Genomic DNA, 25,079 nt, shown 5'->3' with positions numbered 1-25,079 from the left:
ATATTTTCAGACCACAGTACTTTGAAACTGGAACTCAATCACAAGAGGAAATTTGGAAAGAACTCAAATATGTGGAGGCTAAAAAGCATCCTACTAAAGAATGAATGGGTCAACCAGAGAATTAAAGAAGAACTAAAAAACTCATGGAAACAAATGAAAATGAAAACATAACTGTTCAGAATCTTTGGGATGCAATAAAGATGGTCTGAAGAGGGAAGTATAGAGCACTAAAAGCCTTTCTCAAGAAATAAGAAAGGTCTCAAATACACAACCTAACTTTACACCTAAAGGAGCTGGAGAAAGAACAGCAAAGAAAGCCTAAACCCTGCACAAGAAGATAATTAATAAAGATCAGAGCAGAAATCAATGAAATAGAAACTGAAAGAACAGTAGAACAGATCAATGAAACTAGGAGCTAGTTCTTTGAAAAAATTAATAAGATTGATAAACCCCTGGCCAGACTTATCAAAAAGAAAAAAGAAAGGACCCAAGTTAATAAAATCATGAATGAAAGAGGAGAGATCACAACCAACACCAAAGAAATACAAACTATTATAAACATATATTATGATCAATAATATATTAGGCAATAACAAATTAGGCAATCTGAAGGAAATGGATGCCTTCCTAGAGCCATATAAACTATCAAAACTAAAACAGGAAGAAATAGAAAACCTGAGCAGACTCATAACCAGCAAGGAAATTGAAGCAGCAATAAAAAATCTCCCAACAAATAAGAGTCCAGGGCTGGATGTCTTCCTGTGGGAATTCTACCAAACATTTAAAGAAGAATTAATACCTATTCTTCTAAAGCTCTTTCAAAAAATAGAAATGGAGGGGCAGCTGGGTGGCTCAAAGGCTTAAGCCTCTGCCTTTGTCTCAGGTCATGATCTCAGGGTCCTGGGACTGAGCCCCGCATCAGGCTCCCTACTCAGCAGGGAGCCTGCTCCCCCGCCCCCCCGCCTCTCTGCCTGCTTGTGATCTCTCTCTGTCAAATAAATAAATAAAATCTTAAAAAATATAAATGGAAGGAAAACTTCCAAACTCTTTCTACGAGGCCAGCATAACATCGATCCCAAAACCAAGCAAAGACCCCACCAAAAAGGAGAATTGCAGACCAATATCCCTAATGAACATGGATGGAAAAATTCTCACCACAATACTAGTCAATAGGATCCAACAGTACCTTAAAAGGATAATTCACCATGACCAAGTGGGATTTATTCCTGGATGGTTCAACATCAACAAATCAATCACTCTGATACTACATTAATGAAAGAAGGACAAGAACTATATGATCTTCTCAATCAATCAGAAAAGGCATTTAACAAAGTATAGCATCATTTCTTGATTAAAACTCTTCACAGTGTAGGGATAGAAGAAACATATCTCAATATCATAAAATCCGTATGCAAAAAGCCTACAGTAAATATTATTCTCAATGGGGAAAAACTGAGAGCATTTCCCTGAAGGTCAGGAACACAGCATGGATGTCCACTATCACCACTGCTGTTCAACATAGTACTAGAAGTCCCAGGTTCAGCAATCAGACAATCAAAAGAAACAAAAGTCATGCTCTGTCAACAAAGAAGTCAAACTCTCACTCTTTGCAGATGACATGATACTCTATGTCGAAAACCCAAAAGACTCGACCCCAAAATTGCTATAACTCATACAGGAATTCAGGGAAGTGCATTATAAAACCAATGTGAAGAAATATGTTGCATTTCTATACACTAATAATGAGAGAGAAGAAGGACAAATTAAGGAGTCAATCTCATTTACAATTGCACCTAAAACAATTAAGATACCTAGGAATAAATCTAACTAAAGAGGCAAAGGATCTGTATTCAGAAAACTATAGAACACTCATGAAAGAAATTGAGGAAGACACAAAGAGATGGAAAATGTTCCATGTTCATGGATTGGAAGAACAAATATTATAAAAATGTCTATTCTACCTAGAGCAATCTATACATTCAATGCTATCCCTATCAAAATACCATCAACTTTTTTTGATTCATTCAAATCCCTATCAAAATATCATTCAACTTTTTTCAAATTTGTATGGAACCAGAAAAGACCCTGAATAGCCAAAGGAAGATTGGAAAAACAAAACAAAAACCAAAGCTGGTGACATCACAATCCCAGACTTCAAGCTCTGTTACAAAGTTATACTCATCAAGATGGTATGGTACTGGCACAAAAACAGACACAGAGGTCAATGGAACAGAACAAAGAACCCAGAAATGGACCATCAACTCTATGGTCAGCTAATCTTTGACAAAGTAGGAAAGAATATCCAATGGAAAAAAGACAGTCTCTTCAACAGATGGTGTTGGGAAAATTGGACAGTCACATGTAGAATAAACTGGACAATTTCCTTAGACCATACACAAAAATAGACTCAAAATGGATGAAAGACCTCAGTGCAAGACAGGAATCCACCAAAATCCTAGAGGAGAACACAGGCAGCAACTTCTGTGACCTTGGGTGCAGCAACTTCTTGCTAGACATGACTCCAAAGACAAGGGAAAGAAAGAAAAGAATGAACTACTGGGACTTCATCAAGATTAAAAGCTTTTACAACACAGGAAACAGTCAACCAAACCAAAAGACAATCTAGAGAATGGGAGAAGATATTTGCAAATGTCTTATGAGATACAGGGCTAGTATCCAAAATCTATAAAGAACTTATCAAACTCAATACCCAAAGAACAAATTATCCAATCAAGAAATGGGTAGAAGACATGAATAGACAAAGAAGATATCCAAATGGCCAACAGACACATGAAAAAAGGCTGAACATCACTTAGCATCAGGGAAATACAAATCCAAACCATAATGAGATCCTACCTCACACCATTCAGAATAGCTAAAATTAACAAGGTAAGAAACAACATATGTTGTTGAGGATGTGGAGAAAGGGGAACCCTCTTACATTGTTGGTGGGATTGCAAGCTAGTGCAGCCACTCTGGAAAATAGTATGGAGGTTTCTCAAAAAGTTGAAAATAAAGCTACCCTACAACCCAGCAATTGTGCTACCAGGTGTCTAAAGATACAAACGTAGTGATCTGAAGAGTTACATGCACCTGTTTATAGCAGCAATGTACACAATAGCTGAACTATGGGAAGAGCCCAGACAGGTGTCCATCGACAGATGAATGGATAAAGAAGATATGGGGTGTACACACACACACACACACACACACACAATGGAATACAACTCAGTCATATAAAAAACCCGAAATCTTCCTTTTGCAATGACATGGGTGAAACTATAGGGTATTATGATAAACAAAATAAGTTAATCAAAGAAAGACAATTATCATATGATTTCACTCATATGTGGAAATTAAGAAATACAACAGAGGAGCATATGGGAAGAGAGAAAAAAATAAAATTAGACAAAATCAGAGAGGGAGACAAACCATAAGAGACTCTTAAGCATAGGAAACAAATTAAGGATTGCTGGTGGGATGGGGTAATTGGGTGATAGACATTAAGGAGAGCATCTGATGTAATGAGCACTGGGTATTATATACGACTGATAAATCACTGATCTTTGCCTCTGAAAGGAATAATCCATTATATGTTAATTAATTGAATTTAAATTTTAAAAAAAGTACTACATGTTGGAATAGGAATGCTGACTCATCACAAAGAATCCATTGAATTCTGTCCATCAATACTCACCAGAAGACTTTTATAAGCTTGACAACAAAGACATAAATTATAAAACAACACTTAATAGAGCTTACTATATAGAAACTAAGAACTTGCATATGTCAAAAGATGCCATGCCATCATGCTTACAACTAATTTGTGAATGGTTCAAAAGAAAAATTATACAAGTGAGATGGAAAAGAATTAAGCAAAGGTGATAAAATGTTAACATTTGAGGACTCTGGGTAGAGGGTAGCTGGTGATTCTTTGAACTAATATTGCAAACTTTTCTGTTGGTATGGAATTATTTCAAAAGAAGAAAAATATAGAAAAAAAGAAGAAAAAACTTTAAAGGTCAAATATTGCCAAAAATGAAAATAAGAGACATATAATAATATTGGAAAATAGTTGTATTATTAGTGATAGACAATGAATTATTTTCTTAATGTGTAAATCATAAGAAAAATTAAATGGCACAACAGAAAAGTTAATTGAACAGGGAAGTTACAAAAGTCCTTTAAGTGGCCAATCAGTATGTGTGTGTGTGTGTGTGTGTGTGTGTGTGTGTGTGCATAGTCAAATTCATTATCAGTAGGAAACATATAGTTTTGAAAGCTGTGATAACATTTTGTCTTATAAATGGCCTCAAAAATTAACTACCAAAAAGCCCCACATTTGGAGGATTTGTGGGAGGAAGCTGTTCTGCTGATGGGTATCTCAGCTGCTCTAATAATCCGGTTATAATCTGGCAATACAAAAGGTTTTTAAAGATGTTCATTCCCTTTAATTTAGCATTTTCTTTTACTTAGTAGAGTTTTATCCTGAGGAAATAATCAGAGGTATGAAATTATATACAATGCAATTCATTCTCATATGATTTAAGTAACTTTATATTAAAAGTCTCACAATCAAGGACTATATCAGTAAATGTTGGATTACTAAGTAGCCATGACCAAGATCCTATTTCAGAAGAGTGTTTATTGACACTAGGAAATATTCATAATATGTATACAGTTCACATTAGTCATCTTTGAATGGTGTCATTATTTTGCTGTCAGCAACCTCCTGATTCCATGAAAAGATGATCTACTTAGGTCATGGGACATAAACACAACTGTGATTCTCTTTCTGAAGGAATGAAATGGTTATAAGGATCATCTGGGAAGCCTAACGAACACTTGGAGAGCCACCTCTGAAGAGTGACGAGGGCTTGCAATAAAATACTGTTTTCCCAGCCTAAGTGTTTTGTTTAACTCTGAAAAACTTGTTCATTAGGATGGTCTTAGAAACAGAAAACATTGCTCCAGGATCCCTTTTTCTTAACATCCAACCTTCAATGCCTCCATGTCCTACTTTATGAAAATATGATTTATACATGTTCAAATGCAAAGTATAATCTAATTGTAAAAGTAGAAGGAGAACAAGAGATGAACTGGTCTTCCTTTCTCATTTAATAAGGGATTCATAGGGGGGCACCTGGGTGGTCTATTGGTTAAGTGTCTGCTTTTGGCTTGGGTCATGATCTCAGGGTCCTGGGATCAAGCCCCACATTGGGCTCCCTGCTCAGCGGGGAGTCTACTTCTCTCTCCCCCTTTGTCATGCTCTCTCTCTCTCTCCCTCAAGTAAATAAAATATTAAAAAATAGGGAATTCATAAAGAGATTAGGTGATATGCTCAGTTATTATCCTTAATATATAATAAACTGCTTATATATAATAAACCGTTTCTCCACATAATGAGGAAAAATATAAAATCCACAATGAGCAGGTGGACAATAAGAATGAACAAGTGAGTGACAGATGAAGAAATACAAGTGGCCAGTAAGCATGTAAAAGAATTTAAACCTCAGAAGTAAAAAGAAATGTACTTAAAAAAAAAAAAAAAACTTGTGTAATTCTTCCTTTTCCTTAACACAGGACCCCAACCCCAAACAAGCAAACAATCTGACGATCATACAGAGGAAATCTCGGGTCAACAACTGAAAGCGGTCACATCCTTGCTACCATCCCTCTCCTGGTGCCTGAGATACACTCAACAGTAATATCTTGAGAAAGAAAAAGAAAAAGGCAAACATCACAACAGGGAAGTTAAATGGACAAGCAGGCCACGAAGAAGAGGGACAGTCTGAACAACTGAATGGGGAATATTTTCTTCACATGGAAGGATTCACAAGACTTTGACTTTGACTGGGGGCTCAACTGGATAGAAACCTCAAATACTGTGCAAACTTCATGACGTATCCTAATTTTATAAAGCCAGGTTCAATGCAACCAATGGATCCTGGCTTCTGCTTCTTCAGGCACATGTGGAGAAGTCCAAGTTCTTAGTTTTCTTTTCTACCAAGGCCAAAAGCCTCTAACTCCCGTATTTGAACTTTTAGGTCTTTATATTTTGCAACAAACTCCTCTATGCGGTGAATCATGGTTTTATGCAAAACTAAGCTCATTATAATGCCATAAGTGTTAGCAGAATTCCCCTCAGATTACTTAGGAAGCAGTGCTTAATTCCAGATTGATAAAATGCCATATTAAGCCACTTTCTTATTTTCTTCATTAAGAATCAGTATTTTTCAATGAGTGATTTCATACAGTCCCAATTTCAAACTAGGTAGAGTAAAGCAACAAGAAAATTTTGGCAAGATCTGACTCCATTGTAGCTGATATTAAATAGCCCCAGAAAATAACCAAATTTCCATTTGAGTTAATGCAAAACATACAAATTTATTAAGCATTCTGGCTGAAAGAGACCGCATTCTAACAACATGGCTCTTTTATCTGAAAATGCTGGTCAGCTTGCTTTCAGGAAAATAGATTCAGTGTTCTTATTCTTGTTCATTTAAAGAATGGTCTTATTTTCATAAAGGCTAATTGATAGCCAGTATTGTGTAACAGCAATATTACCTATTATGTTTTTCAAAGAAGAAAATATGCATATTTGCCTTTTAAATTAGGCTCCTAAAGCAAGCACTTAGTTCTGATGGCTTACAACTTTACTATGGTCTTCCACAATAAAATAAGCTCTTTAGGTTTCTTAAAATCTGAGATCATAGCAAAAGAGAGAGGGAAAAGGATACTGTTTGGTTTCGTCCACAAGCAAGGGAGTCTCAAGTAATAATTTTCTCAGCTGAGTCCATTAACTTGCACTGAGCATATGTATATATGGAATAGACTGCTTTTGCAAATAGAAAACTACTGTTAGTCTCTATACTAGGAAGCAAATGCTGGGAAGCAAAAACTCCCTCCTCTCCTGGGAGGCACCTGCAGATCCAGCTCAGCATGCGAGGAAGGATCTTGGCTTCTACAAGATCAGCGGAAAAGCTGGCTCAGTTTAGAATTGTCCTGGAGTAAGCCTAGATTCCTAGCTCAGTTCTGGAGATGAGCTGACTTGGCCTTGGGTTTCTGTTTCACAGTAAGATGGTCTGGACTACCTTGGACTCTAGACCAGGGGTCCACAAACTACAGTCCTTGGGCACAAGCTGACCTGTTGCCTGTTGTGTAAATAAAGTTTTGTTGAAACACGTGCAAGCCATCTGTCTGTGTGCAGCCCATGGCTCTTCCAGCCGCAGGGGCAGAGCTGAGTCATCGGCAATACCAGAGATCTTTACTCTGTGGCTCCTTAAAAATAATTGCTGACGTCTGCTCTGCCAGAACCTGGGATGGATGCATATTCTGGACTCCATCTGGAACCCACCCCAAGGCAAGTGAAAGCCATGATGTTACCCACTTTTACACCAAGCTTTGCCATTTTGGTACTTTCAGACACGAATGTTCTTTGAGACTGTATCTTTGGAGGCCTTTTTGAGTGGGCGGGTTATCATGGAGGATAGAGCCACCCCCGTATTGCACTTGATCCCACACCATCCTGTGGCAGTGGGGGAGCACTTTCCCTAGGTTTTGCAGCATGGCTTGCTGCTGTCTGATATCTGTGCTCCCAAGTGCCTGTGCCTGCAAAGACTTAGGCTTCATTCCTTCTGGCTGAGATGCCCACTCCTCGGTAAACATGAAGGAGCTAGCTAACTTGATCTGTACCAATTTTCCATGGAACGACCAGGTTTATGACATAGAATGGGTGAGATTTAAGTGGGAGAGGATTTTGGCTGGTTCGGCAGTACAATAGAAAGGGGGTGGGTATGTTCTGATGCCTGTTCATGAGTAAAAATAGGAGGAAAGGACGAGCTGTGGTTCTGAGGCCCTCACTTACTGGTGTGAATCATTCTGGTTTGTTCCGGCACTCCATCTTTTGTGCTGCACCAAGAGCTCCAGTGTAGGTGGGTAGAAGGGCAGGGCAGTGATGCTGAGAGAGGAGGTTTATGGTTATTGGGAGGCTTCCAAAATTGCAGAAGGCTGAGTGGAGCTTTACGTCACTTCAGTTTCTCAGGACTACTGGGGAATGGATTCTTGGAGGAATTGTCCTGCATGTTTAGTCTGTCATGACAGGAATGGATTATCAAAAGTCAAGCTATACCCGTGGCACACAGAGGTCTATGGGCATCTGCCCTGCTGTCATGGGAACCATATGAATGGGCGGGGGCTTGGTGCTAAGCTGGAAGGTAGATTGCAGAGCTTGTAAACTGATGGCGTCTGGGTTCATTCTAGTTGGCAGATGTATTTTGATGGGCCCATGAGTCTTTGACATTTTTTAATAAGTTAATTGTTAATATTTACAAGGGGTAATATTTCATTTAAAATCTGAATTTCCAACTTCTTTTAAAAATTTGAAATCTCTGGGCATTCCAGGGCTCATCCCTACCTGTCAGTGATCACCTACAGTGGAAGAATGGCTACTCTTTAGAGGGAACCCGAGTATTCCAGTTTTGTTTGTTGTTTTCCCTTACACCCAACCCATTTCTGACATTGAGGTTATCCGCCTGGCACCTGGCGCCTTTGAGTTAGCAACCCCTGCTCTCCATGTTGCACAAAGAATTCATGCTTTTGCGACCTTATCTTCCTTGGGGGTCATTCTGTCTCCTTTGTCCCTTGCTAAGAGTTTCTACCTCAATTACCTGCTGCAGTCTAATCATATTCCGTTCTGACTCTACTGCTAAATGGAATAAACAGTCCATCTGGGGGAAGATGCCTGAACTGTAGTCATTAAGTGGGGAGAGCCATTTATTATACTGATCTAAGTGAATGTAAAGGGTCAACATATCTAGTGTACAAGGGTTATCTCGGCATAGCTAAAAACTAGCCTTTTACTTATCATTTCTTCTCCATACGTTTCTGGTGATGATGCCTCTCATTGTTTCTGAAGAAGATGAAAGCTCATTTGTCGGGATGCATTCACAGGATGTATCTGCATTAAGTGATACTGGAAATAAGTGTTGCTAAGACTCTTAGGTTGGTCTTTTAGAACCCCTGTATTTCTCTCTAGGTGGAACAAAAATGAGACGTGCAAAGAAAATTAAAAAAAAATAGATACCTGTCATACTGTTGGGAGTCATAGGTTAGTAATCATTCTGGACCTTTTTTTTCACTGACACCTCCTACAAAGAAAAAGACAAGAAAAAAAAATACCACAGGTTATAACCTGTATTTTCCATAATGTTTTTGTTTCAAACAATACCACATGCATTAATTAGCTTGAGGCAGTTTGTTACTCTCAACTCACAACTAGGGAAATTGAAGCATCGGCAGGCTCTGTGATACGTGTAAATTTACAAGACGTTTTAATTATAATCTCATGGTTCCTTCTATAGATACGTCTTTAACATCATTATTTTTATTCAAGATTGCATGTGTGTTTTTCCATCTCAATTTCAAGAACGCTACTAGCACACTGACTTGCTGCTTTTCCTGAGAGGGGCTAGGATAGACTGGGATCTTCAGTCTAGATGCTTCCTTCTCCAAGTGAGGAGGGTCCATCTCAGATTCATGCAGTGGCCTCCATCCCTGCTTCCAGCTCTCTCTGAGGCCAACCTGTGTCCCTCCTGTCCCTTCGAGGGTTTGGTTCCTCAATCTTTCCTAAGCAAAACAATTCCTGTGTTTACATAAGCTGTCAGGTTTCTGCCACTTGCAACCAAGAGTCTTGACTGGTAACACCAATATTAAAATAAAATATTAACACAAATGTGTCCAAATAGTTTTGTTCCCTTTTTATGATCTCAAAGGTGAAACTGTAAAATCCTAGTTATGTTCTTGCCATACCATCAAGTAAAAAAAAAAAAATCTTTGCTTTCAAAATTTCAATTGAATAGGCATATGACCTACAGAAAGGTATTGTGTATGAAGTAGAAAGTACCCAGAAACAAGAGAAGAAATCTGATTAAGGCTTTAAAAATATTGTCACCACAAAATTTAGTACTATCTTGCCTACTCAGTACTATTCTCATTTAGTATTACCATTACTGTAACTGTATGATTACCATTGCTAGAACATTAATAGTATACTAGTACTGTTATTCTCACGGTACTTTGGCATTTGGTAGTATTTACTGCTATTTTCCTTCAATGACCTCTTGAGTTTTATAATGTAATTGCAGGAAAGTCCAATAACCCTCTTGTGTAGGTAGGGGTGTGGGGCCTCTTTTCCTGGCTGTCCTGTGGCATAGCGTGGGGTCAGCGAAGCGCCCTACCCTGGGGACTGGGTACAGAGAAGGTCCACCACAGCCTGGGGCTCAACAGCTGGTCATTAAGGTTAAAGGGGAAAACAAAGTCCAAAGAGCTTAAAAATTAAGAAAGGGGTGTGTGTGTGTGTGTGCGTGTGTGGTCACGAAAGGAAACAAACTCGGTGAGGGCTTGCACTTAGTAGGTCAGTGAGAAGGAAGTATCGGGTGACGATGTGCCCGAAGGCTCCTCTCCATCCCGGAAGGGCTGAGTCATGGTCTGCACATCACTTCTTCGGCAAGTCCCACTGCTCACGGGCAGGGAAGAGTCCTCAGTGAGACCCAATGTGGTCTGCGTCCTGGGACCCTCAAAGGTGAAGCTCCTGTCACAGCTTCAGCACCACAGCACCAACTGAGGTGGAGAATGGCATGCAGTTTAGCCTCCTAGGCAAGCTCCGCTGGAATGGAGGACATTCCTTATATAGGAATCATTTATTTCTTTGGTCGGTCAGTCCAGAGGCCCTAATTGAGGGGCTACTCTGCTCAGGCAGTCCCCCAGGCTTTGCCCAAAGATAGCCCCTGGGCCTGTCCAGCAGGTTCTGCTAATGCAGCAGGGGGAGAATCATGTTAAAAAAGGCAAGAATGTACATAGGTTTCCCCTTGGGCCTGGGATACAAAGGGGACAGAGATCACTTTTACCTGGGACTATCCAGAGAGGCTTCTCAGTAGAGGTGATCTGGACCTGAAGGCTCTCTTCTTCACTAGGCCTTTCCACAGGTCATGATTTAATGCTTTCTTCTCATTTGAGTGCTCGAGGCACAGAGACTACTCTGGGTTATTATTATTTTTTTTGAAAGATTTTATTTATTTATTTGACAGAGAGAGACACTGTGAGAGAGGAAACACAAGCAGGGGGAGTGGGAGAGGGAGAAGCAGGCTTCCCGCAGAGCAGGGAGCCCGATGTGGGGCTCGATCCCAGGACCCCGTTATCATGACCTAAGCAGAAGGCAGACGCTTAATGACTGAGCCACCCAGATGCCCCCACGTAATTTTTTTAACTAATGCAGTTTTAAGGAGAGTTTAAATACTAATTTGAGTTTTTAAAGCTGCATGGCTACCGAGCCAAAACAGACCAGTCAGAGGCTACAGCAGGTATAAGGGAGAGATGAAAGCAGCAAGAACTAGGATGGTGACTGCGGAGGGTGAGGGACTCCAGTGACATTAAGGAAGTAGAAATAGTAAGACACTGGGATGGATGCTATTTGAGCATTTAATACTGGGCTAAAAACCAGGAATGCAAATAGGTTAAGATAGAGGCTATTGGCCCTCAAGGAATTTATAATCCATTTTACCAGCTGTCTGGGAAGGCAGAGCCTGCTGGCCCGGAGTGGCTAAACATACCAGCCGCATACACGGTGTGCCAAGAGGTGGTATGGAGGATCGCTCAAGGCCGTGCCTTCTTCCGCCCACTTATCACTCTCAGTCCAATGCCCTGTCCCTTAGGTGAAGCTCGTTCCCCTTGCAAGAATGGAAAAGTGGACATTCACCTCCAAAACATCTAAAATGCATTTATATTTAAAAACATACAAAGGATGGAGAAGTTGTTATTGAGTTATCTGAAACTGGAAAGCATACAGCATTATTACAAACACGTTGGAAGTAGGTCCACGGACTCTGGGAGACACTGAGCTCCATGCAACCTACTGTGAGCTCAGAGACCATCTTGGACTGCGTGGATGGAAACGTAGCCTATAGGACAACAGTCAGGCCATGTCTGGGCTGCTATAATTTAAGAGAAAGCCTCAAGTAGAATGTTCAGGTTGATGGAAAACACATCTTAAAGAAACGTAGAAGGCAGTCACATGAAGGTTAGGGGATGATCTTCGAATATCTGAGGAGCTGTTATGTGGAAAGAGTTCAGGGTGTTAGAGGACAGAGGATAGCTGGAGAGGTGCTGCTGGGGACCCCTGAGGGGACAGGGGACTTTCTCTGTTCGACAGAAGGTGCACATCTCCAGGCGGGAGAAATTGCACAAAGGTGCATCTTCTCCCGACCTCGGGCTGCTCTTGTTCTCAGGACAGATCAAGCCTCTCTTGAGAAGACCAGAGTCTTTATTCTGCAACAAAGCAGGTGCCAGGTGTGTGACATGGTTCCGGGGATTTGCTAAAGGCCTGTTCCATGCTTCCCCTTAAAGCTCTTCTCTAAAGCTTCACTCCTTTAGCTCTGCAAATCTCAATTGCTCGGGGTTGGAGGTGGGGGGGCACTCCGGTCTACTTAAAGAATATAATGAAAGTTACAGTCCCTTTCCCTTGAAAGATGGGTAGACGATTTGGCAAATATATTCAGACATAAAATGGTAGTACAAATACAACCTATTGAATAGGATGAAAAGGAGACCCGCTGTTAGGAGTTAGTTGGACAGTTAGGTAGTCAGAGCCAGGGTCCCCAATAAGAAAGTATGGAGTCAGGACAGCTAAAACAGCATTAACATCCTGCTTTGCAGCTTAGACAGGACCTCACTAGCATTCTGCTTTGCAGTCTTTGCAGAAATGACTTCTGCAAAATGTCCTACAATTAAGACAATTAACCACAAAGCACTTGTCATTATCACAACCAAGGGGCAGTTAAGACATAAGCTCTCAGATGTCAGCAGAAGCGACGATTAGCATATGGACATTAACCTAATAGGTAGACAGATAGGTGACCAAAGCCCTGATTGGCAAAACACAGCACACCCTGATTGCTTAAGATAGTTTCGCAAAAGAGCTCATAAAACCCCCTCAACATAGAAACGCCAAGGACAACCCTCTTGTGTCCCCTCCATCTCCAGGAGCTTTGCATTCTTGCTCAATACACTTTGTTTTGCTGCCCACCACTCTTTGGATCTACTTCTACATTCTTTGAAGTGGCGTGACCAAGAACCATGGGCAGTAAAGGCAGAGAAATCCTCCAGTGTGAGCTATTTTTGGTCAGGGGCAAAGCAAATGGGACCTACAAGCAGTAGATCTCTTTGTGGGTGGAAGAAAGATGGGTTTCAGAAAAGCAAGGCTAGAGGCTAAAGAGGAATTCTTTAACCCCAGGATTTGGTCTAGGGCTACTCCATTTATGCCATCAGTCACCTTCACAAGCTCTAGATGATTTGAGATGAATTATTCATGTTGCCTGCTCCTGGAGGGCTTAGGTGAAGAACCAGCATGTACCTTAGCAGCAGAAGAGTTGACCAGAGGGATAAAAGATGTGGTTGGAAGCACTGAGGAAAGTGTGATTAATTCTATCTATATGAGGAGGACCAACAGTGACATTTGAGCTTGGCTTTGAAAAATAAGCCAGGATATTTTCCAGGAGAAGAATAAAGAGTATGGCCCATGATCAACAAAAGAACAAAATGTAGAGCATCTTGGCACAGGATACATGATTTGGGGTGGGGAGGGAAAAGAACATTCCCAAGAAAGAAGCTGCAAATACACTTAGGGGCCAGATGGTGGAGGGTCTTGAAAGGTTTGCCATGGAAATCAGACTTCATCATAAGGGAAATAGGGAGCTAGGGAAGGTCCTGAAAAGAAAGACCCAAGTTGAGAAAGGTAAGTCTGCTGTAGTGTGGAGAGGACTCCTCAGGAGCCAGACCCCTTTGGTGGCACCTCTTTGTGCAGAATCACTGCTATTTTTTTTTTTTTTTTCCTGTCTCAGTGTTCAAGGTCGCAAAGCTAGACTAAGGCCAGAGAGAACACCTATAACTCTATCTTGGAAAACCCCAGTGCAGTTGCCCAGACTGCACAACATTTTGTCTCCTTGTGTTTCCTTTTTTTCTATAGAAATGACAACATTAAATGGACAACGGTAAAAATTACCCCTTGAAAAATCTTTCCATATGGACCCAGTGAGTCATTGCTTATATACTCTGTACATAATTAACATGAAACCCCACATCTCCCTCTCGTCTTTACATCAACCTTTTTTAGGAGGGTGCTGGTAGCCTTTTCAAGGCCATCCTTCTTAGTGTGCTTCTCCTTGGACCTCTCAGGAGTGAGGGCACCAGAGTATCATGTGGTATGATGCATCAGAACAGTGAGATAAGAGCCGCCTGCGTGGCTCCAGTCGTTAGGCGTCTGCCTTCGGCTCAGACCATGGTCCCAGAGTCCTGGGATTGAGCCCCACGTCGGGCTCCCTACTCGTCAGGAAATCTGCTTCTCCCTCCCTCTCTCTCGCTCTCTCCCCCTGCTTGTGCTCTCTCTCTCTCTCTCTCTGTAAAAAAAAAAAAAACAACAAACCCCCAAACAAAACAGTGAGATATATAGGACTTATCTGTTAACACTTGAACAGGGGCTTCATGGGCTGTCCAAGGAAGCCATGAGTGTACTGGGGGGTGGGTTGGGGTAACATTCACAGGCAAATCTCTTGATTCAGTTCAAAATGTCAGATACCTGAATGTTAGGTTACCACAGACACTAAGCTGCGATCCTTAACGCCAGGAAGGCTCTCAAGGGAGGACACGCCCACCCTCTCACCTGACATTGGCACCGGACACAAACATAGATAATCCATTCTTCCTAAATAGAAGGATTTTAGAGGTCATATCAACATGAATGGAGGGCAATGCTTGCAGATGTGTCTTGAAGTTGTGTTTACCTAGCAAACAACTGTTTGTACTATGTTTATTTGGTACTGTGGGGCATAGGGCACTATTGGACTTTATAGGATGGGACCAGAGGCCCCTCCCTGACTTGGTCCCCACTCTGGCCTTGTCATTACTCTGTGGCATCTGGAAACACAGCTGTGTGAAGGTAAATGGCTGTCCCTTCAGAGTGGTCTGCACCTCATGCAAGGAAGACAATGAGGTTGTGAGTATCCATCAGGAGCCTTGTGCCCCCATTTTGAACATCTTCTCCCTTCTGGAGTTTCCCTCTCTATCCTCTGACCCTTATAGGGAAGGGCCCATTTCCATCAAAACTTGACTCTGTCATTTGGGAAACATTTTTTTTTTTTTAAAGATTTTTTAATTTATTTGTTTGACAGATAGAGATCACAGGTAGGCAGAGAGAGAGAGAGAGAGAAAGCAGGTTCCCTGCTGAGCAGAGAGCCCGATGCGGGGCTCAATCCCAGGACCCTGGGACCATGACCCGAGCCGAAGGCAGAGGCTTTAACCCACTGAGCCACCCAGGCGCCCCTGGGAAACATTTTTAAGAACAAGTTCAAGCCCAGGTATAGAGGAAAGACCTCCAGAGTGGGCATCATTGGGCATCATTCCAGACGCTTTCTCAACTCAGTAGGCTGGCCATCTCAGACGGCTCCTTACCTCTCTGAGTTTCATTTGTAAAATGATGTCAAAATTACCACCCTTCAGGGTTATGATGAGGACCAAGGGGATTTAAAAATGCTTTGTAGATTTAAAAGTAGGACATCAACATAAGGTTTTGGAAGATTTCACTACTATTGTAGTCACTATTATGATCTACTGATCTCCTAGCCAGGCCCAATCATCCCTATGTTGTGAGAAATTGGAGATTCTATCTGGCCTCTGCTTTGAGGTTACCCTGAGATGGTTTAAAGTCTTACAACAACACAGAAATCCACCTCCCTAGATCCCATCATCACCAAGATAAAATGGAGGTGAAATTTCTCCTTTCTTTCATCTGCCATTCTCCTCTTTCTAGACTTAATTTTACCTTTTGGGAATTTTCTTTCCTTTCAAGGTTACCTTTCATGGTCACTTAAATTTGTTATGGGGAACAAAGAAGGTTGGGTACCCAGATGAATTTGTCCCTAAGTCTATAACTTCCTAAATCAGCCCCAATTGTCCTTTGCTGAGGTCTTTGTATTTTAATAGCAAATCTAGGTTCCAGTGAAGTGAATATATAATGGTTGAATATATGATGATAGTAATAAGAGGTCAAATAGAAGAGAATAGAGGCAAGGCGTAATTCAAATCATACCACACCGTTATCCACCTTTTCTACCTGGTAAAACTAACCCTACTTGGCAGTGTTGTGTAAGAAAAAAATCAATAAGAGGAACAATTGGAAAAGCCAGCACAGTTAGACTGGGAATGGGCTGATTAAAATGGAATACAAGGCTGCAATATAGATGTGGAAAAAAGTAGTAGCTTATACTTGTGCTGTGGCCCAGGCATTAGTTGGAGTGGATCACCTCTAGGGGCAGAAGGAAGGGACAAAATTCCTCTGCTGGACGTGGTGGGCAAGCAACTAGGGTCCCACATAGGGGATATCAGCAAATGACTATTGAATGGCAAAGCTATAATTTTCATTTGGGATTTTCGGCAGTCGCTGAGAAGTTTGGAGAGTGAGATAATACAACCAGGATCTGTGATGGAAACTGAGCCTAATTTGCTGCGGCTGATTTTTTTGTTCTTGGTAAAATGATTAGCCTTGATGTCTACCCCACCCACCTCTTTAAATTCATATCCAACAATCTCCTTGCGAGAGTCTCATTACTGCTCTTCGTTTTAACCTATGTTCATGCTAAATACTTGTCCCTTTCGCTCTTTCTCTCTTCCATTCTTTTTCCTTCTCTCTCCCAGGTAAAGTCACTGCAGCATGGAAAGAGTGTGGGTCCTGCCAGTTACCAACAGAGTAAGTCAGGGGATGTTCAAAGTCAAGAGTCATTGTTCTCAGGGTGGGACAAGGTCATCCACCTCAAAGTGGAATGTTGACCCATGGTGGTATTCTTCAATTCTGCTAGGTTCTGGGGCCACAGCCTGAGTAAAATCCTGTTTTCTGCTTTGAGGACTAAGTGGTAGGCAGTGGTAGGAATGGGGTTCTTGGGCTTAGACTGAGGTTTAAAACAAAACCCGCCTGTGAATCTAAAATCATCTGTTACATTCACTTTATCATCACCTTGAATGGAACTCGGAACAATTTGTAGCCACATAACGTAGTGACAGAAAAGTCAAGAAGAAAACAGCCAGTAGAAGTTTTAGGAGAATCAACTTGACGCCGCCTAGGTTTACAGCGCACTTGCCTCCAAGCTACCTTTCTCTGCAGGGGGACCATCATCTCTGAACGTTTCTCAGAGAAGAAGCTTGTCTTTTAAGAGGAAGCAGATGGGTGGTTTGAGGAAACATCTGACACAGCAGGAGAAACAGCTTCAACAGAGGCCTTGTTGGCCAAAGCAAGCAGTTAAAACTGCCTCTACTGACACCTGGTGGAGAATAGGTTAGCTTCCCTGTGCCAAGGGAAATAAAGTACGTGTGCTTGTGTGTGCGTGTGCGTGTGCGTGTGTGTGTGTGTGTGTGTGTGTGTGTTGAAGGCACTGGAAACGAATTCATCATGGCAGGAGAATTAAATAACTCCCGAGGAATGAGGATACCACGCAGAACCACCAGATGCTTGAATATATAATTGTGGTTAGGTGACTCACTAAGACACATGCATGAAAAACAACAAACGAGAATGTGAAAATAAAACACTAGGACTGAAGCAAATGACTTATTATTGATTTCTTACAAGTGTTTGATGATGAATAAGGCAACAACAACCAACAAGAACTTACTTCCTGCACCCGTCTCCCCACTCTCCAGACCCTGGACAGCATTTGACAGAGGGAACATCTACATCCTGGGAAGATGGTGCCGCCCAGACTGGGCTTGTGCTCTCTGCCTCTGGAATATGCCGTGAGCTCCTTGTAGATTTTTTTTTTTTAAAGATTCTATTTATTTATTCGACATAGAGAGAGAGAGAGAGGGAGCGAGAGAAGGAACGCAAGCAGGGGAAGTGGGAGAGGCAGAGGCAGATTTCCCGCTGCACAGGAAACCCAATGCGGGGCTTGATCCCAGGACTCAGGGATCATGACCTGAGCCAAAGGCAGATGCTTAGCGACTGAGCAGCCCAGATGCCTAACCTTGCAGAATTTTAATCCTCAGGGAAAAATACTCATCTTTCCTAAGGAGGTCTTATGAAGACTGATTTGCCCCTGAAATTACTTTAAGAGGAAAACCGAATTCTCCTAACAAATATCGTTATCATTGTTTACCACTTCTTAAATGCTAAGCGGTGGGAGGTGAAGGGGGGACTATGTTACACAGTTCCTGCGGAAAGATAATTCATACACTTTACATTGTCTCCATTCTCCCCTTCCTTGGGTTCCTGTTTGATGCTGCTTGATGAAGGTCCTTTGGGCCAACTTTATTGGTAAAGGCAATAGTTTCTTGTCCAGTGTCATGAGCATAGGACAGCACACACAGCATTTTTTGGATTTTACCTTTTAACAATCTGTTTTAAAGACGATTTTCAGGAATGCACCAGAGCAATTACTAGTTCAAATTTGTATGAATGAATCCATTGCACTTAAGTCATAAAGGAAGGGCTGGGGCACTGAATGAGAATTTAGCCTTGTTATTTCAAAATAACAACAGGAACCATAGGGAAGGGTTGAGGCAGGGAGCTGGGAGGGCAGATCCCGGTGGGAGACAAGAAGGAAAAGCCCCTGAAAGATTCACGTAGTTCTAATTTTCTTAGGTTTTTTATTCCTTGGTATTTAGGTTAAAGTTAGAATGTATATTTCTTCAAATGCGCTGACTCGAATGTAGGATTCTGGGAAGAAAAAGTGTGGAAGTCCACATATCCCTCCTCCTGGAGTTCTGGGACACAGAGATCCCGACTCTCTCCGTTCATGGCACCATTCCTGTTTCAGTGATTGGTTCACAGTGACCCCAGGTCAAAAGAAACAAACTTTCTATTTTTTTTTTTTTTAGTTTTTTTTTTTTTTTTAAAGATTTTATTTATTTGACAGACAGAGATCACAAGTAGACAGAGAGGCAGGCAGAGAGAGAGGAGGAAGTAGGCTTCCTGCTAAGCAGAGAGCCCGATGCGGGGCTCGATTCCAGGTCCCTGAGATCATGACCTGAGCCGAAGGCAGAGGCTTTAACCCACTGAGCCACCCAGGTGTCCCAAACTTTCTATTTTTTAAGTAATAAGATCCAAACAGCCTAACAGTAGTGTGTGGTGTCTGACAGGCGTTGCTGGGTTTCCCTTAAAAATCAAAGACATTCCATGGCATAATCACGGGTCTGCCATGGCACTCCAAGGGTGTCTTGAGCATGAACACAATTGTGGGGGTAGGTCGCCATACTGTCACTCTCTTATCCCCTGATGCCATTCCCCTGCTACTGTGAGTGGCTAGGAGTCACTGGACAGCCCTACTCTTTTATGTTCTGTCTGATTTCACAGGCCTGCAGAGAACACTCTGCCCCTGCCTCTTGCTGTCCTTCCCGATGGTGGCAAAATCATGGCCACCAAGGTTTATCCCAAAGTGCACAGCTAATCAAAAACCATTAGCTATGGACCAGAGAACACATTTTAAAAAGTGGCAACAAATCCATTGCACCTTACCAGTGGACTTCTGGTACTCAAGCCACCCTCTTCCCCCTTTCCTGGCTCAGGTGCTTCTTTCCTTAGCTTCTCAAAGTGTGACCCCCAGACCAGCAGCATCTCCCAGGAATGCTGTAGAATGTAGATGCTCAGGACCTAACCCAGATTCACTAAATCAGAAACTCCGAGGGTGGGGCCAGCAGTCGTGTTTTTGACAAGCCCTCCAGGCGATGAGTCTGGTGTGTGCAGGAGTTCCAGAACCTCTCCTTCCTGTCCGGCCTCCCTGCACTTGCCTGCTCATTACCCAAGATCAGAAGCTAAAAGGTAGGGACCACCCCTTCCTGTCCCCACCCGCTGGCCCAGGGATCAGCACGCGGCAGGTACTCAAGACACACTTGTTAGTGACTGAAGCTACGGCATTTCTCCTTCCTGATCCGGAGGGGTAAACACTCTGGCCCGGCTTGCACCTCCGAGAGGGTGCCGACGCTGCGTCTAAATCACCTCGCATTTCTTCTGGGTTGTATTTTCCATATTTATAAATCAGCTTTCCCTAAATCCTCTCCAAGATTTTTACATTCCTTCCAGCTCAGGAAGCCAAAAACGAGATGCCATGACTTAGCCAGTGTGTTTCCCACTGGCGAGGGGGGAGGGCATTTCTGCATGTTTCTTAAATTCCATCCTCTGAGCATTGTGATTATTTTCTGAACAATAGAATGAGATTGCTGATTCATGCTCCGCTCACGGCGGCTCCAGGCATCTTTTTTTCCCCGCTGTACTTGTGCCGATATAACACAATAATGTTCTATTCATCTCTCTGAATTAAAAATGCCAACAGCTCAGATATGCAACTGAGGGGTTCCCCCCCCTTATTTAAAGGCTTCCCACAAATAACACATTTTGAAATATTATACGGCATTCGCTTTGAGCCATTTGGCTTGGGCAAGGATGGTCAGCCCTTATCTTTTCACCAGCCACTCCCTGCACAATGCCAGGCACACTGCAATTATACAGTTGAATGAGTCACCTACTCGCTTCCTGAGGTTCAAACCTTATCCTTCTATTCCGTCCTGATAGATGACAACAAACCCTCTGTCAAGTGCGGGGAGAAAGCCCAGTTCTCACATTCAGGCTCATGTTTGGATCCAGTCAAAGAAGGGGACCGACATCCTCAAGTTCATGCAGCCTCAGCCTGCTGGCACACTGCCTGCTCTTCCCGTCCTGGCCTTCCCGCAGCCGTGAGGTCTCTGGTCCCCTCTCTGCTCAGCCATGCCAGGAATGGCCAGGGCCAGCTGTGAATTTTTGTTTCCCAGCTGCAGAGTGGAACTGCTGAGACCGCTTCGAGCTCCTAAAACACTAATATCAACCGGAGCCGCATAATGAGTCACCTGGGTGGGTTTGCAAAGTCCCAGTGCCCAGTGTGTATCCTCAACCAGTTTGATCTCAGACCTCAGTTTTGTAAAGCCGCCCAAGGGGTTTAGATGTGCAGCCGAGGTTGAGCCCCACTGCTCTAAAATAGTGTCTGGGGGCACCTCCCTATTCTGCTCTTGCACCATTTCGATCTCCTTTCAACACGGTGGTCGGAGTGGTCCTTTGGGAATATATAAGTCAGCAGGTGAGCTCTCTGCTCGAAAAGCTGCTGGGGCGCCCATTATCTGCCCCATTCGACTCTCTGCCATTGTCTCCTACTTTGCTCCCTACTTCAGCTTCGCCAACCCCTTGTTCTTCCTGGAATATGTTATCCTTGCCCCCACCAGAGAGAGTTTGCATGGGCATTGTTCCTCTGCCTGAAATGCTTGACCCCCAACACCCGCTAAGTCTCGCAAACCTTAACTTCGCAGAGATGCCTACCTTGACCGCCTGTTCCTTGCTGACTTGCCCTTCCCTGTGCACTGGCTTCCCCACTCCCCTCATCCTGCTCTAGTCTTGCGTTTCCCACAGTATGTAGCATGTCTTAATATGCTGCACACCTTACTTCTTTTCTTCTTGTTAGTTATTGTTCTGTCTCCCCATGCTAGGAGGTCAGCTCCTTGAGGCCAGCGGTCTTTGTCTTGTTCACCCATTTCCCCAAGTGCTCAGATAGTGTGTGGCACACGGCAGACCCTTAATAAATACTCGTGAAATGAAGAACGATGTTCTCTTCCGTAGGTGGTGGTGGAGGCGGGGGCTGAATGGAGGAGGGAAGGCTCAGTGAGGCATGAAGAAAATGAATTTTCTCAAAAATGACAGATTTTGCGGGAACACTTATCATTTGATTCTAATTATAAGTCAAGGGAAGGGACCGCCAGGCGATGTCTAGGTTAAAAAAAATCACACAGAGACAGAAAGCTGATGGGTGGTTATCTCGGGCGGGGCAGTAGGGGTGGGTGGCGGGTTGGCTCAGGGACGGGAGTGCCTGCTAATGGAGCAAGTGCTCTTTGGGGGTGACGGAGATGCCCTAAGAGGAGATTAGGGTTAGAACCGCATGACTCTGTAAAATACTAAAATCCGCTGAATTGTACACTTTCAGTGGGAGGACTCTTTTGCGTGCGTGAATTATGTCTCAATAAAACTGTTAAAAATGCACACTTAACGGAAGCATCCTACAGTGTCATATCTAAAGCTCAAAAAGAAAAAGCTGTTATTATTTCTTATCAGTCATCTGGATTTTCCCTGGCTTGAGTTTGGAATCAGAGCTAGGATAGACTTCTTAGTCCTCATGGGTTGTCAGAGACATCTATTAGTCAGTAAAGAAATACAAACCATATTTTTGAGCAAGGTTTAACGCAAGAGTAATTTATTCGGATTAAATGCCTTTCCCTTAATAACTTCCACACCTCCCCAAATTCTGGTCTTTTTCAGGACCAGCAGTTTTGGAAAGCAAGCAGCCACTTTGTGTGCAACAGAGCTTCGTACAGATGGACACTTTGGAACTTGTAATGCCAAGAAAGACTTTAGCCATGTTGACATTTACCATCAACGGATGACCACTTATTCCACACAGAGTTCTCTTTGTCTGTTTGTCTGTTTGTTCTGTTTGTTGAAATGCTGCTTGGCCAGCAGCCCTGTGAACCTCTTTCAACTCACTGATGTTCTGGTTATCTATGAACATGTATGGAGCAATAACAGCATATTATGATTAAAGTGGTGGATGGCAACAGCTCAATGGGGACCATGATCTCTCCCCTGGGGAGCTCAAGAGCAAGCCCTGTTAGGCTAAGAAGGGCGAAACCTTCCTTCCGCTCACCTGCCCATTTCTCTGCTCACGATCTTGACATGAGCTTGCTAAGCACAGAGCATCTGGTTGAAGGTCAGGACGTCAGGCTGCTCAGAGTCCTGCCTTCAACCATTTCACCGGGCAGTCCCTAAGATGTGAGTAAGGGTGTGGGGACTGCTTGGGGACTGCTAGGTCTCCAGGAAATTCCCAAGGACACAGCCAATATCTCATCAATAGCCAAGTGAAGGGAAGAAACATTTACAGCTGTTTTCTGCTCACTGATGAAACAACGGGTTAGAAAGTCAGAGAAACTTGCCCTGTTTCTCCCAGCTGGTGAGAGGAGGACTTGGGATGCGAACCCAGAGCAAGTGTTCTTGATTGCTGAGACACTGCTTCCCACCCGCCATATGCACATCCCTCAGCTGGGTGCCATGATGGGCACAGGGATGACTAAGCCCTCCTCGTTCCCTCTGCCAGCACTGCCCAATGACAGAGATGACAGAACACAATTTTAACTAGAGGATGTTGTGTTTGGTACTCTCCTAGAAGTGCAAAGGGCCATGGAAGTGAAGTACGTGCGGGAGAAAGAGTTACCAAAAAACCCCAACTCTTCAAAACATAGATGCTCTGCAAATCATTATGCTGTCCTTGCAGTGGAGGTCACATCAGTCTTCCTGGTCTAGATCCAGCTGTGAACTGAGGTTGTGCATAGGGTGGGTGACTGGGCTAAAAGTATTCTGAACATGCAATCTGGATGCTTGGACAGAGTATCTACATCAGCCTCTTTTAGTATCTTTTGTACGCTTTCCTATGGGGAAAAGACAGTATGTCTCTTACAGAGATGTTACGAAGATTAAATGAGTTGATAGGAGAGAAGTGTGCATTTACCAAGTGCCACCCACAAGCTAGGCCTGTGTTCATGTCTCTGGAATTCCTCTCTCTGTTACATGTAGGATGGGCCCTTACGTGTAGTAAGTGCCTCAGTAAATGTGAGTTGTTATTGTTATGTCTCATTAATCATAGATTCTAGAAAATTGGTTAACGGCATAGGGTTCCGGCCATTCTGTTGCACATTGAGAGAGGAGCTGGCAGGCTCTCTTCCTGAGGTGACTGAGGGGGATGGAAAGGGAGTCAGGGAGAAGAGGGTTCACTGAGTGTCACTGCCATCTGGGGAGAACTTGGTTTACTCCATACAATATTACACATACTATTTTTCAGGGCAATTTTTTATAAATTTTTTACGGAACAGTTGGCAACATAAGGAAAGCATGGGCTTTCCATTCTCTAGCCTGCTACCGTATAAAAGATTTGATGAGAGGATAACTCCTTTCTCTGAGGGCAGCAGCATTTGTAAAACTGACTCTTTTGAGCAGCATTGAAACAATTAGTGAGTAACATTTGGGTATTCTCTGTTGGGACTTCAGCTAATGTTTTCTCTGCAAGGGAACATTTACAGCAATAGTTTTCTACTTCCCCTCAAAAACATAGTTTTCATCTAAAAATGATTGTTTTAATGGCTGTGATTTGGTACCCTTCTGTTTTACCATCTCTAGGGTTATGAAAAAGTTTATTGTAAACAAGACCCACTTGGCTACCCATTTTCTTATATGAAAGACACTGGGCCTGGGTCATCAATTTGCCTTGTTGATTTTACCAGCCAGAGAGAGAAATGAAGCACAGGATTTTCAGGAGAAATAAATTCAAGGGATTGGAAAACTAAGATTTCCAGAAAAAGAGAAGTCCGCCAGTTGCTAAAACACCAAATAAATAACGAGATCCCACATGAAATGCACAAATGTGTACCAAGAGCTACTGGGAGCTCTTCTTAGCTCCAGCGCAAAGGCCAGCTAGACCCAACAGGGGCCTTGGCTTTTTCGTAAAATCTATAACAAATAAAGAATTTCTATTTGTATTCGATGAAATGGAGTAGAGAAAAAAAGATTATGATCTTTGTGTTAACATGTTAATATATGTCTCACCATGCCCCTGACCATGTCTGTATGGCTCCCTGAAAAGTAAGGATTATAATGACGGCAATAATACTGATAGCATGTAACATTTATTGAGCGCTTGCTGCATGCTTGCCATTCTGCAAGTGTCCTACATACAACACCTCCCTTCATACTCCCCACAATCTATGATGTGGGTGTCCTATCCCTATTCCACAGTCAGAGAATCTAAAGCTATCAGATGTGACCCCTTTGCCCAAGGTCATAAGGACTTTTAAATGGGAGAGCCAGAAAATGAACCCAGGTCTTGTGGATCCAGATTTTAGGCTGTAAACCACTACACCTGCCTGCCTTTTGCAACAATAAGAGTGGTTACATGCATTCATAGGTTTGTTTGTTTGTTTGT

At 42.7% G+C, this 25,079-nt stretch overlaps 1 protein-coding gene across 10 annotated transcripts in view; it reads right to left on the bottom strand.

The window, feature by feature from the left end:
• The window catches only part of THRB (thyroid hormone receptor beta), a 381,519-nt gene that overhangs the window by 96,422 nt on the left and 260,018 nt on the right, over positions 1–25,079 (bottom strand). For 9 of the 10 annotated variants that reach the window (XM_032328904.1, XM_032329115.1, XM_032328760.1 and 6 more), the window contains one exon: positions 9,086–9,149. The exons of the other annotated variant lie outside the window; for it this stretch is intronic. In XM_032328904.1, the coding sequence (XP_032184795.1) occupies positions 9,086–9,107 (22 nt within the window). In that variant the 5' untranslated portion in view covers positions 9,108–9,149. The remainder of the gene's footprint in view (positions 1–9,085; positions 9,150–25,079) is intronic. 10 annotated transcript variants of the gene reach the window in all.

Source organism: Mustela erminea, chromosome 1 (genome assembly GCF_009829155.1).
Source record: "Mustela erminea isolate mMusErm1 chromosome 1, mMusErm1.Pri, whole genome shotgun sequence".
Lineage (NCBI taxonomy): Eukaryota > Metazoa > Chordata > Mammalia > Carnivora > Mustelidae > Mustela > Mustela erminea.
The sequence above is the reverse complement of the archived record's forward strand: the minus strand, read 5'-3'. Positions and strand labels throughout refer to the sequence as shown.